General features: G+C 37.8%; 1 protein-coding gene and 1 long non-coding RNA gene across 2 annotated transcripts in view; one reads left to right on the plus strand and one right to left on the minus strand.

Moving 5' to 3' along the window:
- Positions 1-22,352, minus strand: part of Lmbrd1 (LMBR1 domain containing 1) — an 80,344-nt gene that overhangs the window by 5,692 nt on the left and 52,300 nt on the right. Inside the window, exons 10-14 of the mRNA XM_050134671.1 lie at positions 11,735-11,799; positions 11,348-11,450; positions 10,743-10,847; positions 8,903-9,052; positions 7,014-7,092 (exon numbers count right to left, since the gene is read on the minus strand). Coding sequence (XP_049990628.1) covers positions 7,014-7,092; positions 8,903-9,052; positions 10,743-10,847; positions 11,348-11,450; positions 11,735-11,799 — 502 coding nt within the window. The remainder of the gene's footprint in view (positions 1-7,013; positions 7,093-8,902; positions 9,053-10,742; positions 10,848-11,347; positions 11,451-11,734; positions 11,800-22,352) is intronic.
- On the plus strand, positions 11,806-21,746 carry LOC126496952 (uncharacterized). The gene is made up of 2 exons (XR_007590488.1): positions 11,806-13,644; positions 13,706-21,746. It is a non-coding gene; the product is annotated as an uncharacterized lncRNA (long non-coding RNA).

Consider the following 22,352-nt stretch of genomic DNA (forward strand, 5'->3'; position numbering starts at 1 on the left):
GGAGCAGAGAAGCCATGCTCAGCTCTCCCGGAGAGACTCGACAACTCTGCTCTCTGGAGCAGAGACACCAGGATGGACGGAGGCTAGACTCTTCCCGGTAAGCGCACCTTGGGGTGCTTACACACATCATTAGAAATGGGCTAGTCCAGGTGCGAGAATTAATTAGCCTGTAAGGGCTAGAGTTCATGAGCCAAGCAGTTCTTAAATGAATACAGTTTGTGTGTTGTTATTTCGGGCATGAGCTAGCCAAGCGGCCGGGGTGTTGGGGACGCAGCCCCGCAGCTCCTATTTCAACACCATTGTGTGTCACACAAAGAGGGCTGTACCTGGTAATTTGAAGATTATACATTTGTTTCTTTTTAGACAATTAGTTAAGACATTTCTAATGTATGTTGACTGCCACTGACATAGCTCTGATTAGTAACTCTAATAACAACACTTTTTAATTTAAATGCACTTTTTATAAGCAGTACTAATGTATTGCATAGCTAATAGCATTTCCAGGGGTTCTGGGTAAGAGCAAGTGCAATCATAATTGAGTCATCATAGTAAATCATCACCAAAAATTAACTTAAAAATATTTAGAATCTGTAATTATTTATCAAACGATTTTACTATCAAAAATATAATTACTTACTAAATGGCTTAAACAAGGAAATCCCACATGTGAAGTATAGCCTGGAGCAGGGGAGGGAAGGGAGGACCCCAAAGGCAGGAGAGGAGCACACATGTAAAGCCCAGCAATGGGGATGCTGAGCAGGGTGGAGAGGAGGGGTACTATCTTCAGGTATCTTTACAGCACACATGAAACACACACAACTAAAGTGACTCGAAAGACAATATAAAACCAGGTAAGTGAGATGGTAGGTAAACAAAAAAAGAAAATAAGCAATAAAAAGCAGAGTAGTACTAATTAACTTAAAGTTGAACAAATGCCACACAGCAGAATCAACGTTTTGTTAAAACTCACTGGAAGAACTAGGTGTGTGTGGGGGTTGAATGCTGATCTGAAGAGGATGGAAAATCTGAAGGAAGTAGTTTTATTACATTTTAAGGATATATGAATCACACCAGGTTAATAAAAATAGAGCATCAGGTATTCTATACAGAAGAGTTAAATGTTATAGTGAGCATTTTTAATAATAGAATTTTTAGAATAGAATTTGTATTGGAAGCTGATTATATTTAAGAAGGCTTAAGCTAAGCATGGTGGTCGCATCTGCAGTCCCAGTACTGGGGAGTGAAGGCAGGAGGGTCTGTTACATGGAGAATGTGAGGACAGCCTATGCTACTTGGGTGGAGCATGGAGCGGTTGTCTGAAACCTTTCCAAGGTGCCAAAATACACACATTGCTCCTGTAAAAAAGAATGTTACCAATTTCATTTTTATCACCAGTTGGTCATATAAAACTTAGCCTACTACATTCACATAAACATTGGGTCTCATTAGAGCTGCATAGCTTTCTTTTGCTTTCTTCCTTATCTATAAGGCAATAAATACTATATTAAAACCACACAAAAACTTCTGGTCCTGAGAATAACCTAATGAGTTATTTTGTAGTACCCAACTGCAGCTTTGAGAAGCTAATAAGTTACACAATTAGTTATAATAATAAGATTGCATTATATTAAGTATAATAATAAGTCACACTATTAATTCTCTATCTATAAAGGAAGACCCCTAAACTACAAGTACATCAGGCTCAGCAATAACTTCAGTAAGTCCAAATAGGCTGTTAAAGAGAATATTTTACATACTATCAAAAACAATGCGAAACTTTCAGCAAATAAGTTCTAATTAAGACTTAAGCTAACAGTGGTTACTCTTACAACCTCACTATTCTAGAGGCTGAAGCAAGATGACTGTGAGTTTGAGGCAGAGAATCTAAGGCCACTCTGGGCTATGTAGCAAGGCTCTGTAACAAAAAAAATTAAAGTACTGCCACCCCCCCCCAAATCAGCAACAACAAAACCACACTTAAATGTGCATCACCCCTATTGCTTTCTCATCTGTCACCATCTAGACTCCTCAGCAAAGCCAACTGCTTCTACATTTAAAATATATCTAGACTCTGACCACTGGTTAACACTGTCACTAGGACCATTAAGTGTTTCCTTGGAGAACTGCAAACACCCTGTCAACTTGCCTTTGTTCTTGGCTCATCAGCCTATACAGGAGTCTTATAAGGATTAGACTATGGCAGACAGGTAGTCAGGGTCTCTACCTGTTTCTGTGTTTATGGAACACAGCTAGACATCACTCTGTGTGGGTTGCTCTGAGGATACAAAGGCAAAGCCACAAAACCTAAAAGAACTACTGGCCCTTTGCAGAAAGTCTGCCAGGTTCTGGTCTATCTGAATCACAGCAGTTAGTGATCCCTTCTGAATGAACACGAGTCACATTCTACCATTCTGACCACAATCTTCTAAATATTTTCCTCTGAATATAAAAGGTGAAGACCTTAAAACTATCTGTTTGATGTTCCTATCCCTAGAAGGCTCTTCCTCAACTAGCTTTGCTTATTCCTCATCTCAAGGTGCTTTTAAATGTTATCAGTAACAATCCTTCGCATCATACCTAACATCTGATCCATCCCTCCTGAGGACCAGCACTGGTCTCCATGATTCTCACGCTCTATTTACTCATATACTCGGACCCTTCTTCTATTTATAGGGAGCTGGGTAGGGACAAGAATACCGACTGTTCATTATGAGACCCAGCATTGACAAGACTGACTGGTAACATCACGTATCTGTTAAATGAAAATGCACAGGAATGCTAAATAGCCAGAACTAAATCACGTGGGATACTCAAAAGTAAACCACTTAAGATTGTGGTGCTCAGCACTCCTGAAGATGAAATGATAATATCTTCAAAACACACTCTCTAGTTGCAACAGACACATTATTTAATGTTGTATCCTTCAAGTAAATTATCACAAGTCCACCGGGGTTGACTTATTTTCACCTTATAGACTAAATCTGATTATTTTATTTAATACTCTAATCACCACCCCTAAATATGTAGACTATAGGACAAAAGGACCACATATTCTTTACAAAGCAACAAAAACAACAAAACAATGCCTTATATCCTTGAGACTGGGTGACTTTAAATTTCCTGAAGAGGATCATCTTGCTATAAAAGTTCAAGAAGCTAAAATGTGTTATTTCCGCTTACTATGGGGCAGGAGGGGTTCATCTGATAGTTCACATTCAAACCTGGCCTTCAAATCAGAGTAGAAGGCGTCTCCCCCATTCTCATCTCACATTATATTGGTGGGCTACTCTGGGCACAGAGCACATGGAGACATTACTGAATATGCATAACAAAGCATCACTACAGCATTTCTGCCAAAGCTTTTAGGTTCCAGAGAAACCTAAAAACTCTACAAAGCTCTATAAAATGGACATTGTTTAAAACAACCCTTAATAGCAAATGCAAAGTATCAACTAGTGTAGCAACTCTTCGAATTACATTTGCTTTTAAAAGAAGTAGGTATGCAAACGTTTAAAATCTGAAAAGATTTTTATTTTTAATTCTTAAATCACACAAATCAACAAGACAATGACATTGCTTAAGCAGTATTGCTTAGGTGCTGAAATTTCAAAGTAAAATTCCCCGAAACTTTAGATATTCAAGAATGCCTAAGTATTTAATGTTTGGTAAAAAGACAGTAAAAGAAATTTAATAATACAGCCTTCAGATACCGTTTTCTGATGTCCACTTTTCAATAAATGCAAAAGAACATTCTTTCCTAAAATAACTTCCTATCTGGCAAGTGTTTCACTGATTTTACCTTTAAAAATGCTCACTAGTGTTTCCTTTTCCTATAATTTTAAGTAACAGCAGGTATTTGGCTTCAGAGGTACAAAGCAAATATTTAACTCCAGATGAGGTAAAACTATAATGTCATACTTTGCTTATGTGTACAAGTATTGACAAGGCATGTTGTTTAAATATGTCTGTACTCTTCCACCTACCATTACATGGTGCTTGCATTCTATGTGAAGGCATGTAAACCACAGTTCTGCAGTATATTCTATAAAAGATTTTCCTAATCACTAAGAAGCATCTACACCACTGACCACTACACATGGCATTTTCTTGGGTAGTAAACTGTTAGTCTTGTCTCCTCTCTCATTTCCCAGCCTGTGTCTTCTTTACTGACCTAGGTGTCAGTTTCTGCCAGTCTCCGTATACTGTCTGTGACTTCCATTACATCATTGCTTGGAATGAGTTTTCCATTTTATTTAGAAAATGGTAACAAAACTGTTTTTAAAATTTAAAGGACATATGATGTAATACTGTTAAATTTCCTCTCTCTCTCTCTTAAACAACAGAAAAACACTAAATGTAAGACTTGGAACCTGGCTCCTCAGATTAAGGCTGAAGGCTCACCCTGTCAGCCCAGCTCCTCAGCCTTTCTCAGAATCCAGGCTGCATCTGCTTGCCACAAGAAGGAGGCAACTGCTCAGGTGCCATTTCTAGATGTTTCATCCATACTATTATGACTTGTACTTTTAGAACTCTTTATAATTTATGTGGTTCTTTATGGCTTTCTTCCCATTTTTATGATTTCCATGCAAAAAAAAATGTATGGGTGGGGATAGCACTTTAGATAAACGGTTTCAGGTCACCTTGCATTTGCTGGCAGAGAAATGACTGGCAAACATTTTATCTATGCAGCCTGGATTTCGAATCATCCCTGGATGCTAGGCTTATTTACTATAAAACTTAGTGGCCAACTCTTTCTACAGTAAGATCAGTGCACAGCTTCTCTCCTAACTGCTCTGAACATTAGTAGTCATCATGCAAATATTTCCCATTTTCCTTTTACATCTCATATATATATATATACACACACATATATATATTATCATGTTTTCAGTTGTGTCTACTTGGCTATGTAATAATTCATCTAGTTGGGATGGCATATCAATTTATATTTTAGTATTTGAGTGTATGACCCTACAGATTATTTGATTTCTTTTAAGGCTCTACTCTATTATGTGAGCAAATACACTAAAACAAAAATGAACACAAAAATGAGGTCTGCTTTACAGAGAAGATTACATGTTCTGCTACGCTAATGCCCTAATAAGACAATGAATTTATTTTAAAAAATCTTCAAATAATGGAATGAGATTTTGTGTTTAGGGATCTCTAATGTTAACACCTGGGAACACAATATTCTCCAACCTTGAACTTCCAACTTGTTTTCTTAAATTCAACCCTCAAGGTCACATGCTCCCCAAACAACCTAATTACTGTTTGGAATCAATCATGTCAGTTCTGTTGACTGATTCAAGAAAAGCACAGATTGGTAACTTACTCTCTTTCTCTATACATACTTATCTTGATCTTTAGCTTATTTTTAGAGAAATTCTTCTGAGCCCTTTTATGAATTATCAGAAACTACTGCCACTTTCTTTCATTGTTTACTTTATAGCCCAAAAAATCCTGGTGGATGGTTTGAATTTACACTTCATGGAGAACTGAGATGATCAAATATTTCTGATACTTCCAGCTAACCCTCAGATCATGGTAGAACAGTACCCAGTTTGGTAATCTAGAAAAAGTGGTACCCACAGTCTTTCTGCAGTGTTCTGTCTTGAATGTCTTTAGTGTCATGTCCTCCAGAACTAGGTGACCCACAATCTTCTGTTTTCCTAATTCTATCCCATAAACTCCTAAAGCCTCTGGTGATCTAGATAAACAAAACCCTTCATTCTGCATGCATGGCTTTTCTAGTTTTTAATCTGTCTCTCCCAGGCTCTACTGTGCATTTCAGAAATGACTTAGGCAAAACATCTTCCTTTCTTCATATTCCTCTTTACTCTCAGCTGGTTTTATGATCATCAATCATCAAAATTTTTCCTGTTTTACATACCTCTCTGTATCCACTTTTGATGTGAGATGACCCTCTGTAAGCTGTGAATATGTTTTATTACTATCTATTAATAAAGAAGTTGTTTTGACCTGTGATAGGGCAGAATAGAACTAGGTTGAAGAAACTAAACTGAATGCTGGGAGAAAAAAGGTGAAGTCAGGAGATGCAATGTAGCCGCCAGAGGGGAAAGATGCAAGCTGCCAGTTGGAACCTTACCAGTAGGCCACAAGCCTCATGGTAAAATTTAAAATAATGGAAATGGTTAATTATAGATGTAAGAGTTAGACAGCAATACACTTAAGCTATTGGCCAAACAGTATTGCAAATAATATATTACTGAATGATTATTTTGGGTCTAAGGGGCTAGGAACGAATGAGCAGCATCCGCCAAAGCACTTTATCTGCTCTCCTTTGGAAAATGACGTTTTTGAATTACAGTCTCCATTCCATTGCCGTCTCCTCCCTTTAGTTTGGGTCTTAGCATGCATGTCTCCAGTGACCTCAATACCCCTCACCCCTCTCTCTATTCTTACCAATGTCTTTCATCTTGCACTTTACAGTTTATTCAAGCTTTTCCATCTGTTTTGGATCATTCTAGAATTCTTCCTTTCATAATTTACTTCCATGCTCTGATCTCAAATCCCCTTTCTATAAAACTATCAGATTCAACTTTTAGAAAAATAAATCATGAACTAACTTCTCTGCCTTTACTTAAAACTTTTCTTGGTTCTTTTGTCACTTCCACAGACCTTTCAGGACACATTAAAATCCTGCAGTTTTCTTCAGGCATCATTCCAACCTCGTCCTCATAAGCAAAAACACGCAATGTTAGACTAACCATGTTTCCAGCTCCCATGATCACACAACACAACTGTGCAACTTCAAAATAAACTGTTTGTGTCCTTTTTTCTTTGGCAGGGAACTGCTTGATCTTGATGCACATACTAAAAACATTCTTCTGCAACCCTGAAATGCTACTTCAGTGTCTATGAACCAGAACTTCTCTTTGGCTGTCATTCTCCCAGTCTCCACTAGGTAGAGCATGACTCCTTCCTGTAGGCTACCTTATTAAGTCTTATAAATTACAAATTCTAAGACAGCTTGACAATAGCTGCTTTACCTTCAGGGGCATCTGCATCACATCTTTTTGGCACAGAAAGGGTTGAGTTGCCTTTATGGACATCAGAAGTTATATTGCTCTGAAAGATGAAAATATGATTAAAATAAAAATATTGCAATCATTAATGTATCTGGACTAATCACATTGCTAACTTCATATTCTACTTTATACTAATGACATCTATTATTCTAAAAGATCAATTTAATAAAAACTGTAAGACAAGAAGATATGATAAATTTAATATTAAAGTACTTTTGCAACAATAATTTAGGTCTTATAGTAAACAACAGAATTTCTTTTCAGAGTAGCTTGATAACAAAAAAGAAAAAGGCAAAAGCCTGGAGTCTTGGATTTCATTTGAAATCCCAGCATATGGGAGGTCAAAGCAGAAAGATAAATAAAGGAAAAAAATAACAACAACAACAAAAACTTAATTCAAAAAGTATCCTTCCCCACTACACAAAAAGAAACAGAAGTGGGGGTGGGGTGGGGAGAAAGGTGAATGGAGGGAAGAAAAGTGGAAAGAAAGGAAGAAAAAGCAAACAGGGAAAATATCTTTTCTTCATACAAAAGAATAATTTTCATTCCCAGAACAGTTGCTGAGTATCAGCTAGGAAAGCAGGTAAGTGATGAGGCAGGAGGATTACAGGGTCTTCACATCCACACTCAGTTCATGTGATCTCATGATCTAGCACGGAGTTCTCAGGCTCCTGTACCACATGATCTGATTGGACTGTTGCATCTACATTAGTAATTACTAATGTTCTCTTAGAAATGCCTTTCTGAGATGTCAGTGATACAAGAACTGATATGCATTTATTTATTTAGTCATTTCATGTAAAAATAAACACGGAAAGGAGGAAGTACGAGAGAAAGGAGATGGGGAGGTCAATGGGAAAAACATGGGTCCAGTGTAAACTGTTAGGAAGAACGACCACATGCAATTTAGGAAAAGGAAATAGAGTAGTGTTTTGAATGAGAAAGTTCCTTCCCCAATCTTGAGTATTTGAACATTTGGTCCTCAGTTGGTGGTCAACTCTGGGAGGGTGTGAGAGGTGAGGTCTTGCTTGCTGAAGTACATCATGGGGGGAGGTTGGAGTGGGTTTTGAGAGTAAAAAGGCTTCCAGTTACTCTCTCCTCTTTGGGCCTGCAGTTAAAATGTGAGCTCTTGGCATCCTGCTCTAGGCAATGCCTGCTGCTGCCCACCCCTGCCATCATACACAGACTCTCTGGAAGCTAAAATAAACTCCCCTTTGTACACTGCCTTGGCCATGGTGTTTATCACAGCAACAGAAAATCAAACAATATACTAGACAAATGTTGAATCCAATATGGCAAAAATACTTTAAATTGTCAAAAATCCAAGCTCGCTATATTCAATTAAACATAAAAAGCATTGTTGGTTTTTATTAGTCAACCATATCAAGAAAAGAGAAAAACAGCACCAAGGAACTCATCATGTTTAAAAGAAGTCCAATTATTCACAGATAAAATATCTAGGAAACCTCTCTCATTGAGCTATAGGAGCAATACACAAACATGATGTACACTCTGCGACTTTTGGCAACAGTTAGTAGAAGTATTTAAAAGTGCTAATTTTTGTAGAACCATTAGGAGTATTAGCTAATAAAGTGCTTATGAAAAGCTTGGTATCACAGGATCCACTTAATGTATATTTATAATGAAATTATTTTATTTTTAAAAGTATGAAACAAACATAAATATGTTCACAAGTATTGAAAAACCAGTTTTGTCAAAAATAAATTTAATAATTAACAAATAAAATTTGCTTTTACATTTCTAAATTCGTTAAGTTTATTTTTATTTCTTTCAATTGTATCAGTGTTTCTAAAATACAAAAATAGTAGCATTTTAATTACTGCACTTACCTCTATTAAGTAATTTTGGCTTCCATACATAACGTACTGGGGAGCAAGACTATAGATCATGTAGCTAGTATGAAGGACAATCAGCAGGAGTATCATGCAGAGAAATAAGAGTGCTTGAGGCCTGGTCCGCCCTCTCCTGATTTTATATAACTGGGGAAAATAAAAAACAAACCAGGACAAAGTTTAACCAAAGTTATTTTGAAGCTTTAAGTCAGGCCACTATGTAATGGGGACATACTGACATAGTCCCATTGTTCTAACACAAACACTAATAACTTGAAAACAAAAGAACAAAAAAAGATCTTTTTTCCTATAAAACTTTCAGCATTAATCTTATGTATACTTGGAAATAATAGAGAACCTATGCTCAAAGAAATTGATATTTATTGAGCTCTACATTTTTCTCTGTTCCCCTCCCTGCCCCTGCCTCTCCCTTCCCACTTCAACCCTCCCCCAAGGTCCCCATGCTCCCAATTTACTCAGGAGATGCAATATCCTAATACCTTCACACTATAGTCTGTCTTAAAAACTAGCTTATGATCATTTATGGTAATCTGATTATAGATGTGATATTTTTATCTGTGCTAAAGGGGAACTCAAGTGTTAACTGTAACTTAAGGAATTATGTGACTTGGTCCATTGTAATGGTGAGCCCCACTTTACTAGTTCCTGCTGTTTTACCAGACAACAGCCTATTACAGGCTAACAGAATTCTGTTCTGGATGAGATGACAATATAGTCACTGAGAAATATACATTTCCCAGATCCCCTTATTCCAGGAGTGGTCACACAATAAGATGTTCCTAATGAGAAACTGAAAGTCACATCACTACTGGATCTCGTACTTTAACCACTGAAGCATTCCCCCCACAGAAAGAAGTTTTTCTTCAGTTCAAATGCATGTTTACTATGTTTTCTTTTGTTCATAACTAAAAGTGATGTCTATCTGATTCAGCATCAATTTACAATTTATAATTTTCTCAGGATGCATGTAAGAAAATAAGCAATGTTTGCAGTTGTCTTTGGTATGGGGATGGAGGATCCAAAGTTCACTATGACACCAAAATCTGCACATTCTCAACTCCATTGAGTGCAGGGTGTAGAGTTTACATGGAGCCTATGCAGGTACTCCTGTGCACTCTAAATAATGCCAATGCTACGGATAATTACCACAGGTAGGGTATCAGTATTTATGATGTTCAAGGACTAATGAAAGGGCAAAGGTCAGCCCTATTCCATCTATTTGGTTGGGTAAATGTACACTTGGGGATTCATGAATAACAGTAGCAGTCTCTGACACCCACCAGGGAGGGGAATCTCTGAACTTCAGTGTGTTCATTGTGTGCCCAAAGCAATCAAAGGCTAAGACAAACAGCATACCTTCTAGACCAAGGTTTCTCAACTTCAGAAGTTTAACTGGCAGCATCCCTGATCCCTAATTCTTACACTTCCACAGCAGTCCCTAGTAACTAACTAAAAAATGTTTCTAAACACTGCTAAATATCTGAAAGAAATAGTGTGTGTGTGTAAACAGCTCCTACGTAAGACTTCCTGCTCTAGAAAGTACTTTTATGTTAACATGGAACATAACGTTATTTCTATCACTTTTAGTATCATACTACACATAATATATTCTAAATATTAGAGCGGGCTGTGGCGGTACACGCTGTCATCCTAGCACAAAGATAGGAAAGATAAGAAAATCACAGACTTAAGGCTAATCTGGGCTACAAAGACTTTTTCTCAAATAACACACAAACTAGCAAAGAGGATAAATTGCCACAATGGAAATTATGTACAAAGTAATAAATACAAAAGCCAGAAGATATTATATACTTACTCTAATCCAAAAGAACCATATGCCAATATTTCGAATTCCCGCCATAGAAGTAAAAATAAAGTACATAATAATAATTGTTATAAGAATATAATCAAGAGGGAACACCTAAAAAAAAGATGAAAATCAAGTTTAAAAGCCAAGCTCTGAGAGCTCTAGAAATTAAAACAAAATAACTTGAAATAATTATTTATATTTGATAATTAAAATGTTAATCACCTTTCAGATTAGGCTAATATGAGAATACCATGAAAAATACTTTTATAAAATCCCAACTATTATTATGTTAATAATAGCAACATCCTAAGGAAAAAATTCTAAAATCAATTATGATGTATTTTTATATATGAAATAAAGACTTAATTAAAATTTAAAAACTAAATTGGTCTGGAAGAGTTCACCTTTGGTAGTAGTAAGCATCTCATATCAAAAGTCGGCCAATACATAGATATAATCATCTATAAACCAACGTCAATTTAGGTACAATTTGCAAATAAAAACTTAGCATATGGCTCCAACACATGTCTGACTTTTGCAAGTCTGCATGACAATGACTCTACTGGGACAGATGCTTTACTGGAGTGTAAAATGACTGACATGTTACTTACTGTTTGCAACAAAGGCAAAAGCATGTTCAGTGGATTACTCAGGTTAGTTCCAAAGATGATGAAACCAGAATCTATTCCAGCTGAATGAAGAGCTTTATCTAAACTAAAAGAAACCGTGAAGAATGAATTTACATTATACTGCCACATTTCCAGTCCAGCCAGAAAGAAGAGCATCGTAACTTAAGCATGCCACTTCTGCTGAGCCACAGAAAGCAAATTAAACTTCGCTGCAATGTCTCACAGACACTGTCAATACACAACCTTTTAGCGATTCTCTGGGCTAATGCTCTACAACACTTTAGGTAGAATAGGCTACACTAATGGAATTCAGCACCAAAATGGATGCTATCAAAGATTTTGTATAGAAAATATCTCTACTGTACTTACTTTGACAGGAAGAGAGAAGTTACAAACAGCAATGCAACTAAGATGAAAAATATTCCCCAAATGATCTAAAATGAAAAATAAATCATTATAATACCGTCCTAAACACTGATATTGAAAGAATAAAATCAGTAAGCTGACATAAGTGGATACCATATAACAATGATCTTATACAAGGTGCAATTTAGTTTAGTATATAGTCCCAGATTTTGTACCAAAATTTCCATCAAGACACTTTGGTCAATAATGTGTATGCAAAGAAGCAAAACATTTAAAAAGTCTTGGCTAACAAGTAAACAATGAAAACTTTAGTTTGATTGAAAACATTTTATTCTATTACTGAAAAGTACATTAAAGAGAAAAGTAACTTCACTCGCACATACACGCCTACATACACACTCATGCACAGGCACATGCACGCACTGTTAAGGAGATCTCAAGTCAGAGAAGTAAGTGAAATTTCTTCAGAAACAGCATCAGCTTGAGGAACTGTCCTATGTTTCTGTGGCAAATACATAAAGTATTTTAACTCGCATCCCCTACAATACGAACTCGGTTTTAGGAATGGACATAAAAGAGGAAACAAAATATCGGAAATGAGTTTCTAAACAACTGTTTAAGAATGAAAAAGACATGGATTCTTTAGCAGCAAAATCTTGAGCTTTATTTATTGGTTTGTTTGCTTAGCTGATTCTGTTTAAGTTCAAGGCAAACCGGAGTCAAGGTAAAGAACTGGCAAGGCCATAGGATTAAAAAAGGCTCTAAGTACAGGCTAGATCTGTTTACCTCTTCCTTTAGAATTGATAAGAACAGATAAGTGTGAAATTTCATTTCACATGAAGTGTGCTTCAGAATGCTGAGAGGATTAAAAGTAAATACTAACATATTATTCTATCTGCCATATCAAGATGAGCTTATCAGATAATAATTTGACAAAGAGGTTCAGATTTGCCTTCTGTGAATTGTCCAGTTCAAACATAGTGTTTTTGGGGCTTAAGGAGTAGGAAGGACAGCAAAGGAGAGGGTCAAGACGATCTCATGGAGGGGAGCAACAGTCCTTGGACCTATCTCATAAGACAGGACCTCACTGAGAACTCATTACAAAAAAAGGATTTTATTGACAAGGAACTCTGAAGTCATTCCTTTGTGGTACCAAATGGTCACTAGAAGGGGTGAAGTCCTATCTTCCTTCAGTACTAGATTCAGATACCAATGTGTACTGCCCATGTAACATGGAGGCCGGAGTCTTATACTGAGTATGAAGTGGTAAGGCATATCTCTTCCTAACTGTTAGTGAGAAACAGCTTGTAAAACTGCCAGCTTCCAATTAGAGGTCCTGAAACATGACACAGAAATTACAGACCTTGAAGATCCAAAGACTCCCTTTTGTTACATTTTGGCAAAAACATTAAATACAAAAATCCTTAGCTGTCTTACCAGTCTAAATATGAGTCAGACTATTTAATTAGCTACTTAAGATCACAGAATAAAATAAAGAATCTAAAATACTTTATGCTCCTCCAACGTGCATGTATACAAAAAGTTAAATTAGCAATTAAATATCTCACCAGTGATGAGAATATTGAGTTGACCTAGAAGCCACAGATTATGCTTTAGCCAAGATGCCAATTTCTATATGAAAATTAAACTGTAGAGGTGGTGCCAGCAAAAGTCATGGAGTAAGAATAGTGAAGCATTTATTCTCCATAAAAGCAGCAAAGGAGCTAGCACAAACGAAACAACCTTTTCCACACTACGGACATTAACCAAAAGCAGAGAGCAATCTGTGGCCGTGAACTCATGATAATGTGGCTTAACAAGGGTAGGGCACAGCAAACTTGAACTTGTCCTAGCTCCAAACATCCTACTCTAATGCTATGGCCTGAAAACAGCCACAGGGGCAGCATCTGGAGGTAACATAGCACACAGGGCAGCATCTGGAGGTAACACAGCACACAGGGGCAGCATCTGGAGGTAACACAGCACACAGGGCAGCATCTGGAGGTAACACAGCACACAGGGCAGCATCTGGAGGTAACACAGCACACAGGGCAGCATCTGGAGGTAACACAGCACACGGAAGTGGGATGAAGCTCCTTGAAAGAAAGCATCATTTCCAGAAAAACACCATCATTTAAGCAGCCTGGTGGTTCTCGAGGTAGCTACTCATAAAGAGGTCTGTACATGTCCTGGCAGTACTAAAAGCCTCTGGGTAGGAGCGATGACTGCCAACAGTGACAAGAAATCCAGGGACTGCATGGCCGCCAGCGCCAGTGGACAGTGCACAAAATTACACTAACCAAAGCCTTAACAAGAAGGTCCAGGCAATGGGATGTCCACTGGGAATCTGGAGTTCTCATACTTTCTAGCATTCTAGAAGGAATGTGTATGTTTGTGCTCAGGAAAGATCCAAGAAGGCCCAGACTCCCGCCTGAGACTGCGCAGGAAGGAGTAAAAGCTAAAGCTAAGCTGAGAGGCACCCGCCGTGTTGCACTGGACCCATACACAGAAATGCCCCGGCAGTCTACACTCACAGCTTGCAAGAATTTAAGAAAATCTCTATTAATCAGCACACTAACTGATAGGAGCTAGAGTGAACACACAGCAAGGAATAACGACCTTGTGGAATTTATTCATAAGGATTACTAAAACAAATGCCAATAAAGAACCAAGGATATGACAAACAAACAAACAAATAAATAAATCATAAAAATAAATTCAAAACAAGAAAATATGATAAATACAAGGAAGATAAAAGAATTAATAAGCATTCTGGGAAATCTAGACTTTGATATTAATAGACAAAACCTTTAAATTTGATTAAAACCTTAAAAAATTAAAATCAATACCTTAAAATGATGTTTTAGCAAATAAACAATACCAATGAAGACACAAATGTCACTTAAACACGGACTGAAATGCTGAAGGGGAAAACAGGAAAACTGAAGCAAAAGTTCAGAAGAACTCACGAGCAGACGTGAGCAGGCGGAAGGACATTAACTGAGGTGAGCCACACCAAGGAACACATAGAAGAGGCCACAAAGAGGTGTGGACAGTTTTAAAGACACGTGAGCTAATAAAAACAATAGGATTTAAAGAAAAGAGGACAAATATTTGAAGAAATAACGCCCAAATCTTTCTCAAACATGAAAACTATTGACCTATATTCTTACGAAACTCCAAGTAGAATGAATCAAAGATACCATACCCGCCACATACTGAAAGGAGTGAGTGAGTGAGTGAGTGAGTGAGTGAGTGAGTGAGTGAGTGAGTCGGAGCACAAGAGAGGAAGAGAGAGTGGGGAGGGAGAACACACCCCAAAGGATGCAGAGAAGGACTTATCCCATGAAGCTGATCCGCATTCCTTCAGGTTCCACAGATAGAAGGCTGAAGACAAACCAGAGAAAGCCAAGGGAAGAGCATGGAGCTCAGCACTGGCGCAAAGAATGTGACAGGCACACAATACCCTTGTTCAACACACAAAACTAAGAGACAAAAAGAACTACTTAAAATTTATACCGTCTGGGACTAGAGAAATGGTCGGCAGTTAAGAGCACTGCGTTCCATTCCAGCACGTATAAGGTAGCTTAAAACCATCTTAATCTCTAGGTCAAGGGAATCTGATGCTCTCTTACGGCTTTCAAACACCAAACATGCTAATAGTGCATACACATACACAGGCAAACCACCCATAAACATAAATAATTAAATTTAAAAAAAAATTGTAGAATCATAGAAAGTCACCCACTATAAAACTAACTTGAAGAAAACAACTGAGATCTAAAGCAGGTAAAAGGCTAATAAGAGGCATGTGTGTGTGCCTATTTTGTAAAAAATGAAAAATTCTGAACTTTACAGTGTATTTGACTTAGGGATTTAGGCTACTTATAACATAACCACTGTGTACTACTGTTATGTTATAAATGCATGCACATTCCCACCTTATGGATTTGTATACTGAGGCCCGCCCTCCAAAAGTGACACTTTGGGAGGTGGAGCTTTAGGAAGAAATGAGCATAGATGTGGTTACATGGAAGGACCCCTCACAATCCCTCACAATAGAACTGTATGAAGAATGAGCAATCAAAGCTTTGCATTGTACTAGGTAAGGACAAAAGAAAAAAGGCAGACATGTTCACCCAGGAAGCGACAGCTAGGGGAACTGAACCTACCAGCTTCCAGAACTGTAAGAAATGGATTCCGCTTAAGCATTGCAGACTGTTTTTAACACTTGCTCGAAATGAGACAAATATACTGAACATGCACACAAAATGAAAAAGGGCAAAAACAAAACAATTTTTTTAGATGGAACATAATACTCTGTTAGGAAAAGCATTATAGTTCTTGTTGTTGTTGTTGTTGTTGGTGGTGGTGGTGGTGTGTGTGTGTGTAATTAGATTCACTTTTTATTTTTCAAAAAGGGAGATAACAGAAATGGAAAATATGAGAAACTGAAGTTCAGGTATCATGTTGTAGAAGAGGAAGCAGACAATGTTTAAAAAGCTCAAGTTCCAGATGGAAATCGAAAACACTATCCTGAGTGAGGTAACTCAGACCCCAAAAGATGAATATGGTATGTACTCACTCATAAGGGGATTCTAGCCATAAATAAAGGACATTGAACCTATAATCCGTGGTCCTAGAGAAACTAAATAATAAGGTGAAACCAAAGAAAAACATATAGTTATTTTCCTGGATATTGGAAGGAGACAAGATTGCCAGGCAAAAATTGGAAACTTGGGGGAGGGTAGGGGGAAAGAGGAGATGGGGAGAAAAAAGTGAGAAGGGGGGATGGGGAGAGCTTGGGGGAATGGGATGGTTGGAATGGAGGAAGGGTGGATATGGGAGCAGGGAAGTATATATTTTAATCAAGGGAGCCATTTTAGGATTGGCAAGAGACTTGACTCTAGAGGTGTCCCCAGGTGTCCATGGAGATGTCCCCAGCTAGATCCTTGGACAGCTGAGGAGAGGGAGCCTGAAATGGCCCTATCCTATAGTCATACTGATGAATAGCTTGCATATCACCATAGAACCTTCATCTGGTGATGGATGAAGCTAGAGACAGAGATCCACATTGGAGCACTGGACTGAGCTCCCAAGGCCCAAATGAGGAGCAGAAGGAGGGAGGACATGAGCAAGGAAGTCAGGACCGCGAGGGGTGCACCCACCCACTGAGACGGTGGGGCTGATCTATTGGGAGCTCACAAAGGCCAGCTGGACTGGGACTGATGGAGCATGTGTTCAAACCGGACTCTCTGAACCTATCGGACAAGGAGGGCTGACTGAGAAGCCAAGGACAGTGGCACTGGGTTTTGATTCTACTGCATGTACTGGCTTTATGGGAGCCTAGCCTTTGTGGGATGCTCATCTTCCTAGACCTGGATGGAGGGGGGAGGACCTTGGACTTCCCACAGGGTAGGGAACCCTGACTGCTCTTAGGACTGGAGAGGGAGGGGGAGGAGAATGGAGTGGGGGAATGGGAGGAGGTGGAAATTTTTAAGATAAATAAATTAATTAATTAAAAAAAAGCTCAAGTTCCACATGAGCTAACAATCATCAGGAGTTTACAGTCAGTCTTCCTCCTGAAAGAAGTACGCTAGTGTGCCTGTGCAGGTGGTTCACATACACTGTGAACGCAAAGACAGCTCAGTCTTTAAGAGCCCTGTCTGCTCTTCCAGAAGACCCAGGTTCAATTCCCAGCACCCTAATTGGGCTTACAAAATAGCCTGTAGCTCTGGCTCCAGAGGATGGTTGCAATTTTGGGAAAAGGTGTGGAGCACGGACATCATGCATCACGGTGGGTAGAAAGAAGTGGCACTGCTGACCGCCCTGTCAGGTCACTTCTTCCTAAGCAAGTGACCAGACATCAGAGACTGTGCAGTGCAGGAAAACTGCATGAGTATGCTACCATTACTTCAAACATAAGCTCTTTATCACTCTCTTCACATCGGGTGTCTTAAGAGTGCTTATTAACCCATATAAGGTCACATCAATTCATTTGAATAGTTTGAAAAGAATGGTAACTAACCTTTGTTCTCCCTAGCAACCATCTGGTTTCCTGTGTGCAGTGGCGGTAGGCATTCGAGGAGGTCCCAGTCCTTGAACTGATGCTCTATGTACTATATTCATCAGTCACCAAGACTTCCTCACAGATCAAAGGAAGTCACATGGTTTCCATTGTTTAGGCCTGACAGGCCATATCAAAAGGAACTATGATTATGTGAACAGAATTATGTTAAGAATGGCCCCATTAATATGATTTTAAATGCCGAAAGATAAAAGCTTTCAGCTCCACCACGTGTAATACTTCAAAGTTGCACAAATTTTCATGGTGCTATCAATGCAGCATCACTCAGCTCGTGAAGGCAGCTACTTTTCCTTGTTATCTACAAGAAGCAATTTATTTAGTACACTATCACGCTAATGAAAGAGACTTTTGTATAGCTGGAAGAAAGAGGGCTGCTAAGACAAAGGGAAGCCTGAGCAGGAAGAAGTATCCGGAGGAGACATAAACATCTTCTTATTTTCATCTCAGCCATGTTCAAAGACAGTACAGAGATCCCGGTGTATCCCTCAACCCGATTCTCCAAGGGTCGCAGCGAACATCCTTTATTATTTTTGTCCTGTGTGCTTACGGATCAGTTTGAGGATTAGAAATAGATAAAATGCTTTGTCATACCTATGTCTAAAAATGCAGTAATGTTTTTAACATAAGCACAATTCAACCATAGAAACCAGGAAATTAATTCTCATATGACCATAGCCAAATCTGAAGCATGTCATTTACAGAAAAGCAATCTCCTCCAGTCTAAAATGCAACCCAGTGTCTCACGCAGCTTTTGTCATTTCAGTAACCTTCAGTCTGAACCAAGTCCTAATTACTTTTTTTCTCCATAATCTTGACATTTTGAGACCAGGGCAATTATTTTATAGAATGTCCTTCAAGCTAAATGGTCTATTTCTCATGAGTATTTTTTTTTTAAGAAACAGCTGAGAAATGTTACTGAGTCCTTCGAATATATCATATTAGGAAGCACAATCAAGTCTATTTGTCCGACAACTGATGAGGTTTCTCTACTGTAAAAGTGCCACTTTCCTTCTCTAATACGTTTTGTGGTTTTATACTTGAGAAGAGGCAACACTTTATCCTTAGCAACTGTTTGCCTTTAATTTCGGCATCTATAAGTCTCTTCCTAGAAATGGTACACGTTATCTGTTGAATTCTGTTTTCTAGCATGCTGGGTTTTTCTAATTTTTTGTTTAATGAGCTTTATTTGGCTTATTCATTCACATCAATATAGACTCATAGATTTGTATTTTATTCATGGAACTATTATCATTACTGTTACTATATATACTGTTAATATTACTATTCAGTACCTAAATGGTCCTACATTTACCCAGTGGTAGACCTCAAAAAGTTGGTCCCTTCTGTTCTGAGCATTTTTCCTTGCTTTCTGGAACAGGAAGCTGTTCTCAGCTATCTTTGGCTCTCCCAGGCACAGTACTAGAATCAGGCATTTGCCTGGGTGGTCCTAGTTCCTTTTCATGGAGTCAGTCAGGGACTGCCTATTAGAAAACAAACACTCTAGGCAGGAGCCACTAATTGACCTGTCTCTTCCCCTTTGCTCTCAACTTTATTTTCTTATGTGGCTTTTATCTTTTGTTAGCCTTTTGGTAGCTTGGAATGTTGTGTTCACTTCCATTTTTACTGACACTGTGTTTTGAGCTATGTATTTCTCTGATCACTGTTTTAAGTTGATCTTCTAGCACCGACAAAGACATTAAGCATCAGCTCAACAACTTGAAGAAACAGCATTAGTTCAACAATCAGAATGAACAGGAAGAAAGAGCCCAGGCCTTTTGATACATTTCTACTCCAGACTTGAGTATTCCTTATCAAATGTGTGAGTATTTCAAATTTTAATTTTTGCAAGCTTTGGCTACTTACGTAAAGTTTACCCATTGAGTATCTTTAATCCAAAATAGAAAATGGAAATCTTACAAAATCAGAAACGTCTTGATTACCACAGACTACTAAATAGTAGGTCTGCAACATCTGGACAGGGGTGCTCAGGTAAACCATTAAGTTTTAGAAATTCTGCTGTCTACTCACTCAGGAGGTGTTGACTATACAATTAATTTTCAAGTGGAAGGGGCCTTAGTTTATTGATTTCGTTTAAATTTCTAGTTTCAATAAGCTGTATTTAGAATAATGTATGTACTATATCTACTTTATAGAATTTGCTGGTACTCTTCTTTCTGACCCAGTTAACATTATAAATGGTTTTCCACATGGACTTGGAGAAAAGGCGTAGTCCCTATTATCCAGATAGAAAGTTCTGAAATATATAGTGATTATATTTGGGTTCTCTCTCTCTCTCTCTCTCTCTCTCTCTCTCTCTCTCTCTCTCTCTCTTTCTCTCATACCACAGTCTTGACCCTTTTACTCATATTATCACTTCTCCCACTCTTTGACTAGACTCTGGGAGCCTGGCCCAGTGATAGCTGTGGATCTCTGAATCTGCTTCCATAAGTTGCTGGAGTTTCAAGCTATTTTGAAGATATTATAATGAATATAAAAAACATTGACAGAGAGATATAAATAAATAGTTCACAAGCTAGAAATTCAGTAATGCTGAAACATCACTTCTCCACAAATTACTTTTAGATCGTGCAAATTCAGAATAATCTTAGTAGACATTTCAACAGGTGTTACAGAATTCAAGATGGAAATTGAAATGATATACCAATGTCAAAATAACTCTGAAAAAGGAAGATGAAATTGGAAAAACTTCTGCCTGATTTCATGGTTGACAATAAAGTTCCATTAATGAAGCTTCAGTACAAGGACATCCAAAACAGTGGGGCAGAGCTCAGAAATACTGGACAGATACCCCAAGAGAGTAAGAGCTGCCCAAGTTCAAGGAGGGAAAAACCAATCTCTATGCAAACTGCGCTGGAACAGATGGGTACCAATATAAAAATAAACAAGTCACAAAATTAACATTAACCAAATATGAACTTGGAATTAAACTATAGATTTTCTACAAGAGAATGTAGGAGAAAACTACCTTAAGAGAGACAAAAATTTATGAGAACATAGAACAAATGGGAAATAAATAAATTGGATTTCACCAAAATATAAGAAATAATAGCACAATAATATTAAGATAAAATAATGCCACAAACTGGGAAAAGACACAAGCAGTGAATATATTTGATAAAATCCTTGACATAAAAAGCTTAATGATTTTATAAAATGTCATAGTAGAAAAACCCACTGATGATTACACACTGTAATACATACTGAGATTGTCACCACAAGTAAGAGTGATATATTAACTAAAACTATTAAATGAATAAAACCAGTGTACCAGTTGGAGGGAAAAAACAAACGGGCAACTTCTCACAAAGTTAGCCATTAAACAGTAGATGGAAAATCTTTCCTGCAAGGTATTTATCCACAAAAAAAAAAAAAAAAAAAATCAATGAAAACCCATACTTGCACAAAGATTTAGTATCAAAAAGAAAATAAGCAAGATAAGCAAACCAGGATATAGACACACCAGATTACTTCTTGGCAGTAAAGCAGAGTAAATGATACAAAATGAAGCAACGTGGCTGGACAGCAACAGTGTGGGGCTGGAGACACAAGCAAGCTGACTCCCAGCCCCCATTCTAGGTACTCAGAGCACCTGTAAAACTCCCACTCCAGAGACACAAAGGCTGCCTCTGTTTCCAGGGGTGCTTGTACACCCATGGTATGAAAAGAGATAACAGAAATAAAGATAAATTTTAAAAACATATAGCACTGTGCTGTGGCAAAGCAGGCATTTCTGTGTTTCACATCTATGAAATTATTGAGAGTTTAAACTAAACTGTGTAAGACCACTGTACCTGGTCTGAGCTGCAGGGAACAGAGCACAAAGTCGATTTAAAGACATTTGTGGGAGTTCTATGCATTGGCATAGTTATTTGGCCAAAAAAAAAAAAAAAAAGAAAGAAAGAAAAATCAGTCCATATACTTAACAAAACTGATTTAAAAATTCTAAACATATGTTCAGTGAAAAAACATATGCTTACATGAAGGCAGCTGATGACAGAGCTAGATTTTATTATAAATGTTCATTAGATGATACAAAGAATTTATTATTAAACTTAAGATTTTTGGTACAATAAGATAAATCACCTTAGGAGAAAGGACCAGGGTGGGGTCCTTTAAAAATTTCATTCTGAGCTAAGTGCATGGTTCAATGGCTGAGCACTTTCTTACCATACACAAGACCCTTAATCTCAGCCACAGCCCCACAAAATTATACAAGCAAGCAAGCAAGCATCCCAAGAGACAGTCAGAGAGCTCAAGCAAGCATCCCAAGAGATGGTCAGAAAGCTGACCACCTAGAATTAACTAATTTCATGGACAATATATTGTTATTTTTAAAAAGTCAAAAGAGTAGTTTTTAAGGTAGTAAATAAAATAGAAACAAAATTCAACCTGTCTGACTCATTTTTTATGTCATTCTCTGAAACATTATTTTACTTTGTGTTTTTGAGACCATCAGGCTGGCTTTGAACTTACAAAACTACAGTTGCAGTCTACCAAATATAGGAATTGGAG

Source organism: Alexandromys fortis, unplaced genomic scaffold (assembly GCF_014885135.2).
Source record: "Alexandromys fortis isolate MF-2015 unplaced genomic scaffold, M_Fortis_MF-2015_v1.1 scaffold_20, whole genome shotgun sequence".
Taxonomy (NCBI): domain Eukaryota; kingdom Metazoa; phylum Chordata; class Mammalia; order Rodentia; family Cricetidae; genus Alexandromys; species Alexandromys fortis.